The sequence below is a fragment of the Polyodon spathula genome, chromosome 2 (genome assembly GCF_017654505.1).
Source record: "Polyodon spathula isolate WHYD16114869_AA chromosome 2, ASM1765450v1, whole genome shotgun sequence".
Classification (NCBI taxonomy): Eukaryota; Metazoa; Chordata; class Actinopteri; order Acipenseriformes; family Polyodontidae; genus Polyodon; species Polyodon spathula.
In genome coordinates, this window is record NC_054535.1 from 101,551,584 (window position 1) to 101,570,565 (window position 18,982).

The window sequence follows — 18,982 nt, forward strand, 5'->3', positions numbered from 1 at the left end:
TATCCAGTGATTCTCAAACATTTTACTGGCACCAGCATGACTGAGTGTGGAGTTATTGAGGACGACAGTCGAGAGGGATCCCCGAGTGCAAGCACCTCAAAACATTTGACAAGCAAACTGGAAAGCTAAACTATTGGGCGTGTCAGTGTTTGTCGCTTGCTTATGACATCGCATTTTAAACTGTGTGTTAGACCCGCACCAGTCAGGGCTGAGTAAAGGCGTTGTGTGAGCGAGTATACAGTCATGGCTAACGGCCAGAAAGAGGTGCTCTTTAAACGTGGTGGACAGGTAGGTCTTAATAAAACCAACTCGTTTATGTGAGGTTTTAGTTTTTTTGTTACAAGCAGCATGGTGACACTACTCAGGCCTGGCACTACTTTGTCAGATGAGCGTGACGAATTACTAGAAAGTCAACAGGATGGAGATGTTTATTTACGATATCTATATTTATATATTTCTACCGCTATTTGCTTTTATAGTGCAACGAAGAGGTTCAGTTCGTTTAAAGATGTTAATTATTCCGCTTGTTTCAACTACCTCCAGCTTGAAACCAAGGTTAACAGAAAACCCGGCTGTAAATTGAACTTTTAGCCAAGGCATTAGATTTTGTTAAGCGAATTGTTTGGTAAACGAGTACATCAAATGAATAGGACAGACTGGAAAGAGGGAATAACGGCTTAATAATTCTGCTTATTATTGCACAGGAAGTAAAGCTGGTTATCTTTCACCTACAATACTGAGGCATTTTTGAACATGTTCTCAGGGTACCCCCTACCTACCACTGGTTTCGCACACATTGTTTTCAATAAGGTCCTAACAGCTTGTGTTGTAAACCTGTTGAGTTTAAAACTGAAGAGACTGCATGTGTTAATGCCCGTTTCAGAGGTATAGCACAGTCCAGGGCAAGCTTGTCTCCAAGCAAACGGTGTCTGTATAATTACAACCTGTTTCTCTTATCTGGAAGTTTGAAGCCTAACTGCAGTTTGGACAAACTGATGTGACAGATGGTGCCAGTGGCAGCGTATCAACAAGAACCCTTACCTAGTTCATAAGAGCTGTAACTGGAGGGCTACACAGTCACCTGTACACAGTCTCTCTTGTCTTCCTTGCTAGTATGCAAAGTAATATGTAATCTACTCTTATACTTTTCATCTTTTCCTTGCAGAGTGATGATTCGGATATATGGGATGACACTGCATTAATAAAGGCTTATGATAAAGCCGTCACTTCCTTTAAGGTACCATACTGTTGTTGTTTTATAGTTGATGCCCACTGACTAAAACAAATAAAATAACTCTGTGATGACCTCAGTTTACTTATGCAACTAACGCCAGTAATCCATGTTCATGTATTGCTGGTTACTGGCCCAGGCAACAGTGGCAATGCAATTTCCTATGAAAAGTGTACAGTACAATTCATTTATCACTTCAGCAGATCATCTTAAAACATATGAAACTGAATTCAGAACATAGCCCAGTGCTACTTTAAAAATGGGCTTGATGAAGGTAAAGTAATTCAGACTTTATCTGTAGCTTCAGAAATAATGTTCACCCAAAACTGCAATCACACAGTCATTCATTCCATGGTAACCCTAATAAGAGCAAGTTCTGGTCACCTCGCTACAAAAAGGAAATTGCTGCTCTAGAAAGAGTGCAAAGAAGAGTGACCAGAATTATTCCTGGTTTAAAAGGCAAGTCATGCAGACGGATTAAAATAATTTAATCTATTCAGTCTTGAACAAAGAAGACTATGCGGCGATTTGATTGAAGCATTCAGAATTCTAAAAGGCATTGACAATGTCGACCCAGAAAAAAGAAACAAAGACCAGCAGTCACAAATGGAGGTTAAATAAAGGGTCATTCAGAACAGAAAATAGGTGGCACTGTTTTACACAGAGAATCGTGAGGGTCTGGAACCAACTCCACAGTAATGTTGTTGAAGCTGACATCCTGGAATCCTTCAAGAAGATGCTTGATGAGATTCTGGGATCAATAAGCTACTAGCAACCAAATGAGCAAGATGGGCCTAATGGCCTCCTCTCATTAGTAACCTTTCTCATGTTCCTGAGTAAAAGACTTTCAGGTAATACTACTTCATCGGTTTCAGTGTTTAGTTATTTCATTTGGATTTGCATGACAGCTAGCAGATGTTATTTCTGTGGCTGAGTTTGAAAGACAAAAGGGGCCATTTTGTTGCTTAACTGTATTGATTCACTGTTTTTTATTTCCACATTTAGAATGCACTGAAGAATGAGGATAGTACAGAGTCATCCAACAAAGAACAATCCAGTACAGGAACGAAACGGAAGAACAGCAAAAAGAACAAGAGCAGGAAGAAAAGCAATGCAGTGCCAGACAAAGAGGTATAAATTACTCAATCCCAATGTAATGTGTTATATAGACATGCACATAAAAATAGTGCACAGTGCTCCCTTGCTGTAACGCGGGCCTCGGGACACACACAATATGATCATTATAAATGGGGGAGGGAGTGGGGGGCACCACGGGACACATAACAGCACACATCTGACTAAAATACAAAATAAAATAACTCCCTCTCTATAATGCAGATATAGTGAAGCAAAAATGTAACTTTCCATGAATTGAACATGTGTAAAGCACCATGTAATCAATGCTATATGTTTTATATAAAAAAAAAAAAGGTAACATTCCCGTTAGTGGATCATTTTAATGAGCAGTTTTTAAACTATAAATAGCCTGGCTAAACGGCGGTCTGGAGTTCAGTTCGAAGCGACAGACAAGCAAACCCAGTGCGAGAATGAGAGTGGTTTGGGCGAGGGGAAGAGGGAATGGGCTCGCCCCAGGTTCAGCTGCTGGAGTGGGGATGAAGTGCCTCATCTCCCTGAGAAAGCTGCAGCTCCTCTCGCTGCAAAAAAGTAAATACATTAGAAACGATAACCATGTAATTGGCCTAATATTTATTTAGTTATAAAACAAATGAATAACATGTTTGTGTTATAAAGTGCCAGCTACTGCCAGATACTGTGTCAAAAGTAATGGAACAGAAATGGAAGTTAGATTGAGAAGTTTACAGTTTGAACAACACCGGTACAGTATTTACTGTAGAAATATTGCATAAGTCACTAGGGAGTTATAACCGAGAGCCTTATAGCGAGGGAGCTGTGTGTATGTATATAAATAATAAATAAAATAAATAAATTACTGCTTTTATTAACCTCATTATAAGCCCCATGTGGGTTAAGATCCTTGTCTTGGCACTTGTCATTTGTCTGCATTCTGAAAGTACATTTTGCTTTTAAATGTAATACGTATAATGTTATATATTCTAGGTTTGGACTTAAAATGCTTCTTAAACTAAGTAGAAGTTACCTTGTCACTCCTCTTTAATACCAGCAGAGGGAGTAGTACCTTTTCTCATGCAGTTGATAAGAATAAAAGAGCAGAGTATTCTCAAATGTAAAGCAGAGTGACATATGTAAAACACAGAGTTGCTGTTCCCTTGCCGATGTGTTTGATACATGAAGTCCTTCATGAGCCATAGTGGGAGCAATTGCATAACATCCCAGGGAAATTGAATAATCCATTTTTGTAATACAGTACTGTAATGAGCATACCCCATGTGAAGCACTCCTCTCCTAACTTATTTGAGATAACCTGATATGGTGTTCCTATTGCAGTGTTTTGGAATACATATTCCTCTTGCATGTATTCTGAAGTGACATCCTCATTACAGATTACTATCTGTTTGTATTTCTGGCTGAAGACCGTTATTTACTATAATAAGTTGTTTGCATTTACTTGTAACGTTTGTTATTTGTGACGGAGGGATTTGAACTGAAATGTATGATTTTAATGTGTTCTGCCTGTGTTTTCTTCCTCTATAGTGGAAGGTTGGGGATACTTGTAATGCTGTATGGTCAGCAGATGGCAATGCATACCAAGCAACTATTACATCTATAGATGTAAAGAAAGGGACTTGTAATGTTATTTACACATCATATGGAAATAAGGAACAACAGAGCCTATCGGATCTTCTGTCTGATCATTCTGAAGCAGAAAGTGAGAAAGCAGTTTTGGAAGAGGTAAGAACCGTTTAAGACACACATTGTCTGTGTGATTCATGCTACTTCTGTACTCAATGGCAGTTATTTAAAATATAGACATGCTTTCTTTTTGTTTTCCCAGAGCTTAAGTAACATACATTTACTCAACCTTAGTTACTGAGTTTAGTTACCCCCCCCCATTGTCTTTGTTATAACAGGAAAAAGGTGCTCCGTTTTCAACAGAAGAGAGTGACAGATCTCCCACACCACAGCAGTACAGAACCAGAACCAAATCCAAACCCAAACCCAAGTCGGCTGCTTCTCTGCCACATTTGAGTCACAGTTGGCCACCACTCCCACCGGCAGTGGCAGGGCTTGGCATGGTGAGAATGACTTCATTCAGTCAGAATCTGGTTTGAGAAGGTTCTTACTGTTCTAACAGAGACTGACAGTTTTTATAGCTAAAGATTTTGTATTGCACATCATTGGATAAGAATCAGAGGTCTTAACACTGAGCAAGGGTTATGAACCATCCCACCATGTCCCCCTCAGCGTGCAAAGCAGGCAATATCTCCTCCAGTGCTAAATACCCAAATATCATTTTGTCCTGGTTTCTTTTTTTGTTTTGTGCAGCCTGAGCCCAGGTTTGGGGGGTCGCCTCCTATCTTCCCAGGCTTTCCTCCAACAATTCCTGCTGGACCACCGGTGAGAATTTCTCTGTTTCTATACTGTTGCCTTTGCAATGTGATGTCAAATAAAATATATAATAAATATATCCTGGAATGAAACACACACTCCGAATGAAGTTCCAGTAGACTGTTGTGTGTATGTATGTATTTAAAAAAAAAAAGAAGAAAATATTAAACATTATTTTAAATTGATATTGAAATGACACACAAATTAAACATGGGAACCCTCATTGTATAAATATTCTAGTGTCTCAGTCCACATGGATTTTTGCTTGGGAACCTGGATGAATTCTGGATTTTACACAAGTCTGAAACTTAACTGAAGCTCTCGGGTTTAGTCCTGTGTCCGGTGTGCAGACTAAGCTGGAGTATTCTCTCTCTCTCTCTCTTCATTCTAGCTCATCCCTCCTCCACCTCCAATGGGCCCTGATTCAAATGAGGATGATGAAGCCTTGGGCAGCATGTTGATAGCATGGTACATGAGCGGCTATCACACTGGCTACTATCTAGTAAGTAGTGCAACCCCAAATCAAACCCTGTGGCATGTATCTTTTGAGCAGTGTGTTGTTTTTCAACTTCAACAAGGTCTCTGAAATAATCTTGTGTGTTCATGCAGAATGTTAGTATGGTTTTTTTTGCCCCAGTATGAAATATGTACTACCGTTCTGACTTTTGTGCGACTTGAAAGGGGGAGGTTGACTGGTTGTAATTACACAAACAAGTAAACACTCTTCTATTCACAACAGGGACTCAAACAAGGCAGAAAGGAAGCTGCTTTAGGAAATCGTTCATGCCACAAATGAACTGCACTGCTTGTCCTGGACACACAATTGTGACGGGTTGGTTGGGTTACTTTTTCATCATTGCAAATCTCTTAATACCCTGTGTTAAAGTCTGCAGTCTTTCCCGAACAGCAGTGACAGATGCAGCCTTGCATTCAAGTCTGTAGAAAGCATTTTGCTTTGTACTGTATACTGGATGGGGGATCAAGAGGGTATTTTGCATCGTAGGGATGCCATAGGAAATGAGTCAGTGTTTGTTTTGTGTGAATAATCTGAATACAAAACATGTGGGCATTGTGTCTTGATCAGTATTACAGTTGTGTATTCCATTCCTTGGCTTTTTTATTTTATTAAGGCAAATGTCCCACTCTGTAGTGTAGGTCAAAAGTGGTAGCTTTTTCACTTTGCAATAAAGTTCAAGTGTCTACATGTCAGATTGCAGACAGGATTTAGGACGGGGGGTGGGGGGGAGGCTACTTCAAGGTTCTCAGACATTCCGTACTGTGTGCTAGATATTAATTGCCATAAAGAGATTCTGTTGACAGGCTTTGTTAAATTTTGATGAAAACTGGTTTAGTGCTTGCTAGTCCTTTGCTAGCTCTCAGAAAAAAAGGAAGTCCTTTGTTGGCTCCAATCCAGTTGAATTGTTGCAAGATATGTATAAAAAAAAAAAAAATAGGGATGTGCTTTTGGTACATTTTTATGAGCATTTAAGTGCTGTACAGGTGTCAGTGTTTAAACCAGATCTACACACACACACACACACACACACACACACTTTATATTACATGCTGATGTACACAGTCAGCCCAGGTTAGTATTTTCTAAGCAAAGAAACCCTAAATAAGCAAATAAGTCTTTGCGATGTTAAAACATTAACTACAAAGTAAAAATAGAAAAAAAGAAAAACACCAAAGTATATATTGAAGTTGGTGAAGTACTATTTGATTGGTTAATTTATGGGGATTAGTCGTTTAACCGGTAGATTCATCCGTGCACATTTTTAATAAAGGTAACGATCGTATAGCGACTGTGTTGCGTGTAATACTAAAAAATCAACAGAATCTAAAACAAGAAAGAAAATAAGCTCAGTAGGAATTTGGTCTTTTTAAAAGCACGTATATTATTATTTTTATCTTAGTAAATGTCTCTCTTTGTATTTGTACTGCACTATTGCAAGGCACCTGTGCTGGCCCAGCAGTGGGCACAAAGTGAATACATGTGTTATAGAATTATTTCTTTTCTATTGTTTATTTCAAATATCCCCTTCTGTTGACAAATTACATAGATATCAAGGACATATAATTTTTTTTAAACACAATTTGTGTAAAAGTGTACTGGTAAATTTAAAACCTATACATACTTTACATGTATGTGTTCTTTTAATTAATGTTGGGGGGGGGGGGGGGGGGGGTGTGGGGGGGGGGGGGGGGGGGGGGGGGGGGGGGGGGGGGGGGGGGGGGGGGGGGGGGTTGTCAGGGATGAGGGTTAAATAAACGTCAGTAGTCAACTGGAGCATTCTGTTTATTACGAATGTTTGCTTTTTACTGCCATCAGTAAATCCATCGACAGTAATGCAGAATGTTTTCATTTCAAATGGTGACGCACTGAATGTGTTTTTGTGGTACGGCAATTTTGTTTGGCATAATTATTTACATACCATGGTTTTCTCGTCTGGTTCCTCAAAATACTTCCAAGCGCGGCTTGACTGCATTCACTTGTTTAGAGATGCCATTTTACTAAATATATAACAAACTTCAGGAAAAAAAAAAATGCTTGTAATAAAGTTAATGACACCGTGGAATTGATACCATACCACGCCCACTACAGCATAAACGCTCAGTGCACCAATGAAGCTCCAGATAGACTGATAAAAACCCGCCCCAGTGTCAATCTTTCTGCTGCACCAATTAGAAAAGCTGCTTGGACTGGATATTAACTACTGCTAGCTTGTAAGAACAGAAAAGGGGGAAATACTCTTGTAGTTCTCTGTATTGCAGAAGATTACCCAATCTGCTGAAATGCAATGGAATTGTAAACCATGAAGATTTCACTATGTCATACAACTGTCAGATTCTACCCCTGTTAGGGCTGCATGCAATTGTGTCCCCTTGTTTAATAGATTCTGGAGACTGATTTTCTCTGTGTTTGTTTATAGATTGAATTCTCTCCCAGGGAGAGGAATGCAATGTTTTTCAGCATGTGCAGTGAGATGACTCGTCCATTTGGATATCAGCAAGTCACACTGGCGAGCAAACCAGAACTGCAGCTGCTGTTAGCTTATTTTTATTTTTAACTAGTTCTATACTTTGTATTTGTTGTAAATAAAAAAAAAAATCTTACAAAGTCATTTTGTTTTTTGTTTTTTGTTTTTTTTTTCTTGGCGAAGACTGAATGATAAAGACCAGACCGTTTTGCGATATTGGCTTCATATTGAGTGGATATTGTTTTTAATGACTCTCTAGGTCAAGTTGTACTGTGGATTCCATACAGGATAAAGTAATCCTTTGAAGCAGGGGTTTTACAAAGCTGTTTCTGCCGCTGCACCGTTCACACCACCTGGGGCTGATAAAAATGCTTGTTTTTTTGCCACATTCCTTAACCTCTTGCACTTTCATATATACTGTTCACTTTACCATTATTTCTTTCACTTATCATTTTTGCTTCACACTTGCAAACTATTCTGCCCTACCCCTTACATTAAGATTGCAGATCATTCAGGCATGGCTCAGGCTCATACACTAACACAACACTGCCTGAATGCAGATCATTCAGGCATGGCTCATCGCTGGATGCTTATCTGAGCAGCCCATGAGATCATAGTATGGCTCGGGGAGGATGTACCGAGTCGCGGGGCGATATTGGGGTTGTGATTGTTTGTTGTGACACGACTTACGTCTGTAAGTCGGGGGGGGGGCGTACACGGTGGCACCGGGGGTCCGAGGTGTGGGTTAGCATGTAGTTGTGGGTGAGCCGGCTTAAGTCTAGTAAGTCGGGCCTCCTTCTGTGTGGTGGCTGGTGTTAGTCCAGAGTCCGAGGAGGTAGTGATTGTGTTTGTGAAGGACTTACGTCTAGTAAAGTCCGTAAGAGTCGAGGATGCTGATTGGGTTTGACGGACTTAAGTCCCGAGTGGAAGTGTCGTGTACAGAGTCCGAGGATGTGATTGTACGTTGTGACAGCGACTAGCCGTATAGGTAAGTACGTACACGGAGTCCGGAGATGTGTTGGGCTTTGACGGACTACGTCAGTAAGTCACCGTGAGGGCTCAGGCTCCTACACTAACACAACACTGCCTGAATGCAGATCATTCAGGCATGGCTCAGGCTCATACACTAACACAACACTGCCTGAATGCAGATCATTCAGGCATGGCTCAGGCTCCTACACTAACACAACACTGCCTGAATGCAGATCATTCAGGCATGGCTCAGGCTCATACACAACACTGCTTGAATGCAGATCATTCAGGCATGGCTCAGGCTCCTACACTAACACAACACTGCCTGAATGCAGATCATTCAGGCATGGCTCAGGCTCCTACACTAACACAATACTGCCTGAATGCAGATCATTCAGGCATGGCTCAGGCTCCTACACTAACACAACACTGCCTGAATGCAGATCATTCAGGCATGGCTCAGGCTCCTACACTAACACAACACTGCCTGAATGCAGATCATTCAGGCATGGCTCAGGCTCCTACACTAACACAACACTGCCTGAATGCAGATCATTCAGGCATGGCTCAGGCTCCTACACTAACACAACACTGCCTGAATGCAGATCATTCAGGCATGGCTCAGGCTCCTACACTAACACAACACTGCCTGAATGCAGATCATTCAGGCATGGCACAGGCTCCTACACTAACACAACACTGAGTGAATGCAGATCATTCAGGCATGGCTCAGGCTCCTACACTAACACAACACTGCCTGAATGCAGATCATTCAGGCATGGCTCAGGCTCCTACACTAACACAACACTGCCTGAATGCAGATCATTCAGGCATGGCTCAGGCTCCTACACTAACACAACACTGCCTGAATGCAGATCATTCAGGCATGGCTCAGGCTCCTACACTAACACAACACTGCCTGAATGCAGATCATTCAGGCATGGCTCAGGCTCCTACACTAACACAACACTGTGTGAATGCAGATCATTCAGGCATGGCTCAGGCTCCTACACTAACACAACACTGCCTGAATGCAGATCATTCAGGCATGGCTCAGGCTCCTACACTAACACAACACTGCCTGAATGCAGATCATTCAGGCATGGCTCAGGCTCCTACACTAACACAACACTGCCTGAATGCAGATCATTCAGGCATGGCTCAGGCTCCTACACTAACACAACACTGCCTGAATGCAGATCATTCAGGCATGGCTCAGGCTCCTACACTAACACAACACTGCCTGAATGCAGATCATTCAGGCATGGCTCAGGCTCCTACACTAACACAACACTGCCTGAATGCAGATCATTCAGGCATGGCTCAGGCTCCTACACTAACACAACACTGCCTGAATGCAGATCATTCAGGCATGGCTCAGGCTCCTACACTAACACAACACTGCCTGAATGCAGATCATTCAGGCATGGCTCAGGCTCCTACACTAACACAACACTGCCTGAATGCAGATCATTCAGGCATGGCTCAGGCTCCTACACTAACACAACACTGCCTGAATGCAGATCATTCAGGCATGGCTCAGGCTCCTACACTAACACAACACTGCCTGAATGCAGATCATTCAGGCATGGCTCAGGCTCCTACACTAACACAACACTGCCTGAATGCAGATCATTCAGGCATGGCTCAGGCTCCTACACTAACACAACACTGCCTGAATGCAGATCATTCAGGCATGGCTCAGGCTCCTACACTAACACAACACTGCCTGAATGCAGATCATTCAGGCATGGCTCAGGCTCCTACACTAACACAACACTGCCTGAATGCAGATCATTCAGGCATGGCTCAGGCTCCTACACTAACACAACACTGCCTGAATGCAGATCATTCAGGCATGGCTCAGGCTCCTACACTAACACAACACTGCCTGAATGCAGATCATTCAGGCATGGCTCAGGCTCCTACACTAACACAACACTGCCTGAATGCAGATCATTCAGGCATGGCTCAGGCTCCTACACTAACACAACACTGCCTGAATGCAGATCATTCAGGCATGGCTCAGGCTCCTACACTAACACAACACTGCCTGAATGCAGATCATTCAGGCATGGCTCAGGCTCCTACACTAACACAACACTGCCTGAATGCAGATCATTCAGGCATGGCTCAGGCTCCTACACTAACACAACACTGCCTGAATGCAGATCATTCAGGCATGGCTCAGGCTCCTACACTAACACAACACTGCCTGAATGCAGATCATTCAGGCATGGCTCAGGCTCCTACACTAACACAACACTGCCTGAATGCAGATCATTCAGGCATGGCTCAGGCTCCTACACTAACACAACACTGCCTGAATGCAGATCATTCAGGCATGGCTCAGGCTCCTACACTAACACAACACTGCCTGAATGCAGATCATTCAGGCATGGCTCAGGCTCCTACACTAACACAACACTGCCTGAATGCAGATCATTCAGGCATGGCTCAGGCTCCTACACTAACACAACACTGCCTGAATGCAGATCATTCAGGCATGGCTCAGGCTCCTACACTAACACAACACTGCCTGAATGCAGATCATTCAGGCATGGCTCAGGCTCCTACACTAACACAACACTGCCTGAATGCAGATCATTCAGGCATGGCTCAGGCTCCTACACTAACACAACACTGCCTGAATGCAGATCATTCAGGCATGGCTCAGGCTCCTACACTAACACAACACTGCCTGAATGCAGATCATTCAGGCATGGCTCAGGCTCCTACACTAACACAACACTGCCTGAATGCAGATCATTCAGGCATGGCTCAGGCTCCTACACTAACACAACACTGCCTGAATGCAGATCATTCAGGCATGGCTCAGGCTCCTACACTAACACAACACTGCCTGAATGCAGATCATTCAGGCATGGCTCAGGCTCCTACACTAACACAACACTGCCTGAATGCAGATCATTCAGGCATGGCTCAGGCTCCTACACTAACACAACACTGCCTGAATGCAGATCATTCAGGCATGGCTCAGGCTCCTACACTAACACAACACTGCCTGAATGCAGATCATTCAGGCATGGCTCAGGCTCCTACACTAACACAACACTGCCTGAATGCAGATCATTCAGGCATGGCTCAGGCTCCTACACTAACACAACACTGCCTGAATGCAGATCATTCAGGCATGGCTCAGGCTCCTACACTAACACAACACTGCCTGAATGCAGATCATTCAGGCATGGCTCAGGCTCCTACACTAACACAACACTGCCTGAATGCAGATCATTCAGGCATGGCTCAGGCTCCTACACTAACACAACACTGCCTGAATGCAGATCATTCAGGCATGGCTCAGGCTCCTACACTAACACAACACTGCCTGAATGCAGATCATTCAGGCATGGCTCAGGCTCCTACACTAACACAACACTGCCTGAATGCAGATCATTCAGGCATGGCTCAGGCTCCTACACTAACACAACACTGCCTGAATGCAGATCATTCAGGCATGGCTCAGGCTCCTACACTAACACAACACTGCCTGAATGCAGATCATTCAGGCATGGCTCAGGCTCCTACACTAACACAACACTGCCTGAATGCAGATCATTCAGGCATGGCTCAGGCTCCTACACTAACACAACACTGCCTGAATGCAGATCATTCAGGCATGGCTCAGGCTCCTACACTAACACAACACTGCCTGAATGCAGATCATTCAGGCATGGCTCAGGCTCCTACACTAACACAACACTGCCTGAATGCAGATCATTCAGGCATGGCTCAGGCTCCTACACTAACACAACACTGCCTGAATGCAGATCATTCAGGCATGGCTCAGGCTCCTACACTAACACAACACTGCCTGAATGCAGATCATTCAGGCATGGCTCAGGCTCCTACACTAACACAACACTGCCTGAATGCAGATCATTCAGGCATGGCTCAGGCTCCTACACTAACACAACACTGCCTGAATGCAGATCATTCAGGCATGGCTCAGGCTCCTACACTAACACAACACTGCCTGAATGCAGATCATTCAGGCATGGCTCAGGCTCCTACACTAACACAACACTGCCTGAATGCAGATCATTCAGGCATGGCTCAGGCTCCTACACTAACACAACACTGCCTGAATGCAGATCATTCAGGCATGGCTCAGGCTCCTACACTAACACAACACTGCCTGAATGCAGATCATTCAGGCATGGCTCAGGCTCCTACACTAACACAACACTGCCTGAATGCAGATCATTCAGGCATGGCTCAGGCTCCTACACTAACACAACACTGCCTGAATGCAGATCATTCAGGCATGGCTCAGGCTCCTACACTAACACAACACTGCCTGAATGCAGATCATTCAGGCATGGCTCAGGCTCCTACACTAACACAACACTGCCTGAATGCAGATCATTCAGGCATGGCTCAGGCTCCTACACTAACACAACACTGCCTGAATGCAGATCATTCAGGCATGGCTCAGGCTCCTACACTAACACAACACTGCCTGAATGCAGATCATTCAGGCATGGCTCAGGCTCCTACACTAACACAACACTGCCTGAATGCAGATCATTCAGGCATGGCTCAGGCTCCTACACTAACACAACACTGCCTGAATGCAGATCATTCAGGCATGGCTCAGGCTCATACACTAACACAACACTGCCTGAATGCAGATCATTCAGGCATGGCTCAGGCTCCTACACTAACACAACACTGCCTGAATGCAGATCATTCAGGCATGGCTCAGGCTCCTACACTAACACAACACTGCCTGAATGCAGATCATTCAGGCATGGCTCAGGCTCCTACACTAACACAACACTGCCTGAATGCAGATCATTCAGGCATGGCTCAGGCTCCTACACTAACACAACACTGCCTGAATGCAGATCATTCAGGCATGGCTCAGGCTCCTACACTAACACAACACTGCCTGAATGCAGATCATTCAGGCATGGCTCAGGCTCCTACACTAACACAACACTGCCTGAATGCAGATCATTCAGGCATGGCTCAGGCTCCTACACTAACACAACACTGCCTGAATGCAGATCATTCAGGCATGGCTCAGGCTCCTACACTAACACAACACTGCCTGAATGCAGATCATTCAGGCATGGCTCAGGCTCCTACACTAACACAACACTGCCTGAATGCAGATCATTCAGGCATGGCTCAGGCTCCTACACTAACACAACACTGCCTGAATGCAGATCATTCAGGCATGGCTCAGGCTCCTACACTAACACAACACTGCCTGAATGCAGATCATTCAGGCATGGCTCAGGCTCCTACACTAACACAACACTGCCTGAATGCAGATCATTCAGGCATGGCTCAGGCTCCTACACTAACACAACACTGCCTGAATGCAGATCATTCAGGCATGGCTCAGGCTCCTACACTAACACAACACTGCCTGAATGCAGATCATTCAGGCATGGCTCAGGCTCCTACACTAACACAACACTGCCTGAATGAATGCAGATCATTCAGGCATGGCTCAGGCTCCTACACTAACACAACACTGCCTGAATGCAGATCATTCAGGCATGGCTCAGGCTCCTACACTAACACAACACTGCCTGAATGCAGATCATTCAGGCATGGCTCAGGCTCCTACACTAACACAACACTGCCTGAATGCAGATCATTCAGGCATGGCTCAGGCTCCTACACTAACACAACACTGCCTGAATGCAGATCATTCAGGCATGGCTCAGGCTCCTACACTAACACAACACTGCCTGAATGCAGATCATTCAGGCATGGCTCAGGCTCCTACACTAACACAACACTGCCTGAATGCAGATCATTCAGGCATGGCTCAGGCTCCTACACTAACACAACACTGCCTGAATGCAGATCATTCAGGCATGGCTCAGGCTCCTACACTAACACAACACTGCCTGAATGCAGATCATTCAGGCATGGCTCAGGCTCCTACACTAACACAACACTGCCTGAATGCAGATCATTCAGGCATGGCTCAGGCTCCTACACTAACACAACACTGCCTGAATGCAGATCATCAGGCATGGCTCAGGCACCTACACTAACACAACACTGCCTGAATGCAGGCATGGCTCAGGCTCCTACACTAACACAACACTGCCTGAATGCAGATCATTCAGGCATGGCTCAGGCTCCTACACTAACACAACACTGCCTGAATGCAGATCATTCAGGCATGGCTCAGGCTCCTACACTAACACAACACTGCCTGAATGCAGATCATTCAGGCATGGCTCAGGCTCCTACACTAACACAACACTGCCTGAATGCAGATCATTCAGGCATGGCTCAGGCTCCTACACTAACACAACACTGCCTGAATGCAGATCATTCAGGCATGGCTCAGGCTCCTACACTAACACAACACTGCCTGAATGCAGATCATTCAGGCATGGCTCAGGCTCCTACACTAACACAACACTGCCTGAATGCAGATCATTCAGGCATGGCTCAGGCTCCTACACTAACACAACACTGCCTGAATGCAGATCATTCAGGCATGGCTCAGGCTCCTACACTAACACAACACTGCCTGAATGCAGATCATTCAGGCATGGCTCAGGCTCCTACACTAACACAACACTGCCTGAATGCAGATCATTCAGGCATGGCTCAGGCTCCTACACTAACACAACACTGCCTGAATGCAGATCATTCAGGCATGGCTCAGGCTCCTACACTAACACAACACTGCCTGAATGCAGATCATTCAGGCATGGCTCAGGCTCCTACACTAACACAACACTGCCTGAATGCAGATCATTCAGGCATGGCTCAGGCTCCTACACTAACACAACACTGCCTGAATGCAGATCATTCAGGCATGGCTCAGGCTCCTACACTAACACAACACTGCCTGAATGCAGATCATTCAGGCATGGCTCAGGCTCCTACACTAACACAACACTGCCTGAATGCAGATCATTCAGGCATGGCTCAGGCTCCTACACTAACACAACACTGCCTGAATGCAGATCATTCAGGCATGGCTCAGGCTCCTACACTAACACAACACTGCCTGAATGCAGATCATTCAGGCATGGCTCAGGCTCCTACACTAACACAACACTGCCTGAATGCAGATCATTCAGGCATGGCTCAGGCTCCTACACTAACACAACACTGCCTGAATGCAGATCATTCAGGCATGGCTCAGGCTCCTACACTAACACAACACTGCCTGAATGCAGATCATTCAGGCATGGCTCAGGCTCCTACACTAACACAACACTGCCTGAATGCAGATCATTCAGGCATGGCTCAGGCTCCTACACTAACACAACACTGTGTGAATGCAGATCATTCAGGCATGGCTCAGGCTCCTACACTAACACAACACTGCCTGAATGCAGATCATTCAGGCATGGCTCAGGCTCCTACACTAACACAACACTGCCTGAATGCAGATCATTCAGGCATGGCTCAGGCTCCTACACTAACACAACACTGCCTGAATGCAGATCATTCAGGCATGGCTCAGGCTCCTACACTAACACAACACTGCCTGAATGCAGATCATTCAGGCATGGCTCAGGCTCCTACACTAACACAACACTGCCTGAATGCAGATCATTCAGGCATGGCTCAGGCTCCTACACTAACACAACACTGCCTGAATGCAGATCATTCAGGCATGGCTCAGGCTCCTACACTAACACAACACTGCCTGAATGCAGATCATTCAGGCATGGCTCAGGCTCCTACACTAACACAACACTGCCTGAATGCAGATCATTCAGGCATGGCTCAGGCTCCTACACTAACACAACACTGCCTGAATGCAGATCATTCAGGCATGGCTCAGGCTCCTACACTAACACAACACTGCCTGAATGCAGATCATTCAGGCATGGCTCAGGCTCCTACACTAACACAACACTGCCTGAATGCAGATCATTCAGGCATGGCTCAGGCTCCTACACTAACACAACACTGCCTGAATGCAGATCATTCAGGCATGGCTCAGGCTCCTACACTAACACAACACTGCCTGAATGCAGATCATTCAGGCATGGCTCAGGCTCCTACACTAACACAACACTGCCTGAATGCAGATCATTCAGGCATGGCTCAGGCTCCTACACTAACACAACACTGCCTGAATGCAGATCATTCAGGCATGGCTCAGGCTCCTACACTAACACAACACTGTGTGAATGCAGATCATTCAGGCATGGCTCAGGCTCATAAGAACATAAGAACATAAGAAAGTTTACAAACGAGAGGAGGCCATTCGGCCCATCTTGCTCGTTTGGTTGTTAGTAGCTTATTGATCCCAAAATCTCATCAAGCAGCTTCTTGAAGGATCCCAGGGTGTCAGCTTCAACAACATTACTGGGGAGTTGATTCCAGACCCTCACAATTCTCTGTGTAAAAAAGTGCCTCCTATTTTCTGTTCTGAATGCCCCTTTGTCTAATCTCCATTTGTGACCCCTGGTCCTTGTTTCTTTTTTTCAGGCTGAAAAAGTCCCTTGGGTCGACACTGTCAATACCTTTTAGAATTTTGAATGCTTGAATTAGGTCGCCACATAGTCTTCTTTGTTCAAGACTGAACAGATTCAATTCTTTTAGCCTGTCTGCATATGACATGCCTTTTAAGCCCGGAATAATTCTGGTCGCTCTTCTTTGCACTCTTTCTAGAGCAGCAATATCTTTTTTTATAGTGAGGTGACCAGAACTGCACACAATATTCAAGATGAGGTCTTACTAATGCATTGTACAGTTTTAACATTACTTCCCTTGATTTAAATTCAACACTTTTCACAATGTATCCGAGCATCTTGTTAGCCTTTTTTATAGCTTCCCCACATTGCCTAGATGAAGACATTTCTGAGTCAACAAAAACTCCTAGGTCTTTTTCATAGATTCCTTCTCCAATTTCAGTATCTCCCATATGATATTTATAATGTACATTTTTATTTCCTGCGTGCAGTACCTTACACTTTTCTCTATTAAATGTCATTTGCCATGTGTCTGCCCAGTTCTGAATCTTGTCTAGATCATTTTGAATGACCTTTGCTGCTGCAACAGTGTTTGCCACTCCTCCTACTTTTGTGTCGTCTGCAAATTTAACAAGTTTGCTTACTATACCAGAATCTAAATCATTAATGTAGATTAGGAATAGCAGAGGACCTAATACTGATCCCTGTGGTACACCGCTGGTTACCACACTCCATTCTGAGGTTTTTCCTCTAATCAGTACTTTCTGTTTTCTACATGTTAACCACTCCCTAATCCATGTACATGTGTTTCCTTGAATCCCAACTGCGTTCAGTTTGAGAATTAATCTTTTGTGCGGGACTTTGTCAAAAGCTTTCTGGAAATCTAAATAAACCATGTCATATGCTTTGCAATTATCCATTATCGATGTTGCATCCTCAAAAAAATCAAGCAAGTTAGTTAGGCACGATCTCCCTTTCCTAAAACCATGTTGACTGTCTCCCAGGACCCTGTTACCATATAGGTAATTTTCCATTTTGGATCTTATTATAGTTTCCATAAGTTTGCATATAATAGAAGTCAGGCTTACTGGTCTGTAGTTACCTGGTTCAGTTTTGTTTCCCTTTTTGTGGATCGGTATTACGTTTGCAATTTTCCAGTCTGTCGGTACCACCCCTGTGTCAAGAGACTGCTGCATGATCTTGGTTAGCGGTTTGTAAATTACTTCTTTCATTTCTTTGAGTACTACTGGGAGGATCTCATCTGGCCCAGGGGATTTGTTTATTTTAAGAGCTCCTAGTCCCTTTAACACTTCTGCCTCAGTTATGCTAAAGTTATTTAAAACTGGATAGGAACTGGATGACATGTGGGGCATGTTGTCAGTATCTTCCTTTGTAAAAACTTGTGAAAAGTAATCATTTAACATATTTGCTATTTTTTTTTCTTCCTCTACGATTTTGCCATTTGTATCTCTTAAACATTTAATCTCCTCTTTGAATGTTCTCTTGCTGTTGTAATATTGGAAAAACATTTTGGAATTGGTTTTAGCTCCCTTAGCAATGTTCATTTCTATTTCTCTCTTGGCCTTTCTAACTTCCTTTTTGACTTGCGTTTGCAGTTCTGTGTACTCTTTCTGCGTACTTTCTTTTTGGTCCTTTTTTAATGCTCTGTAAAGTGCCTTTTTTCGCTGAATATTTTTTTTTATTGATCTATTAAACCATTTTGGCAATTTAGTTTTACATTTAGATTTGTCTACTTTAGGGATGTAATTGTTTTGCGCCTCTAGTACTACATTTTTGAAGAACAACCATCCTTCTTCTGTGGGTGTTTTCTCTATTTTACTCCAATCTACTTCTGTTAGTCTCTGTTTCAT

General features: G+C 44.0%; 1 protein-coding gene across 1 annotated transcript; it reads left to right on the forward strand.

The window, feature by feature from the left end:
* Positions 1–171: 171 nt before the first annotated feature.
* Positions 172–7,806, forward strand: LOC121305663 (survival motor neuron protein 1-like). Its single transcript, XM_041237360.1, has 9 exons — positions 172–288; positions 1,166–1,237; positions 2,237–2,362; positions 3,866–4,063; positions 4,243–4,407; positions 4,658–4,729; positions 5,112–5,222; positions 5,460–5,552; positions 7,654–7,806. The coding sequence occupies exons 1-8, from the start codon at positions 244–246 to the stop codon at positions 5,514–5,516; spliced, it is 846 nt and encodes a 281-aa protein (XP_041093294.1). The 5' UTR covers positions 172–243; the 3' UTR covers positions 5,517–5,552; positions 7,654–7,806.
* The last annotated feature ends 11,176 nt before the right edge of the window (positions 7,807–18,982 follow it).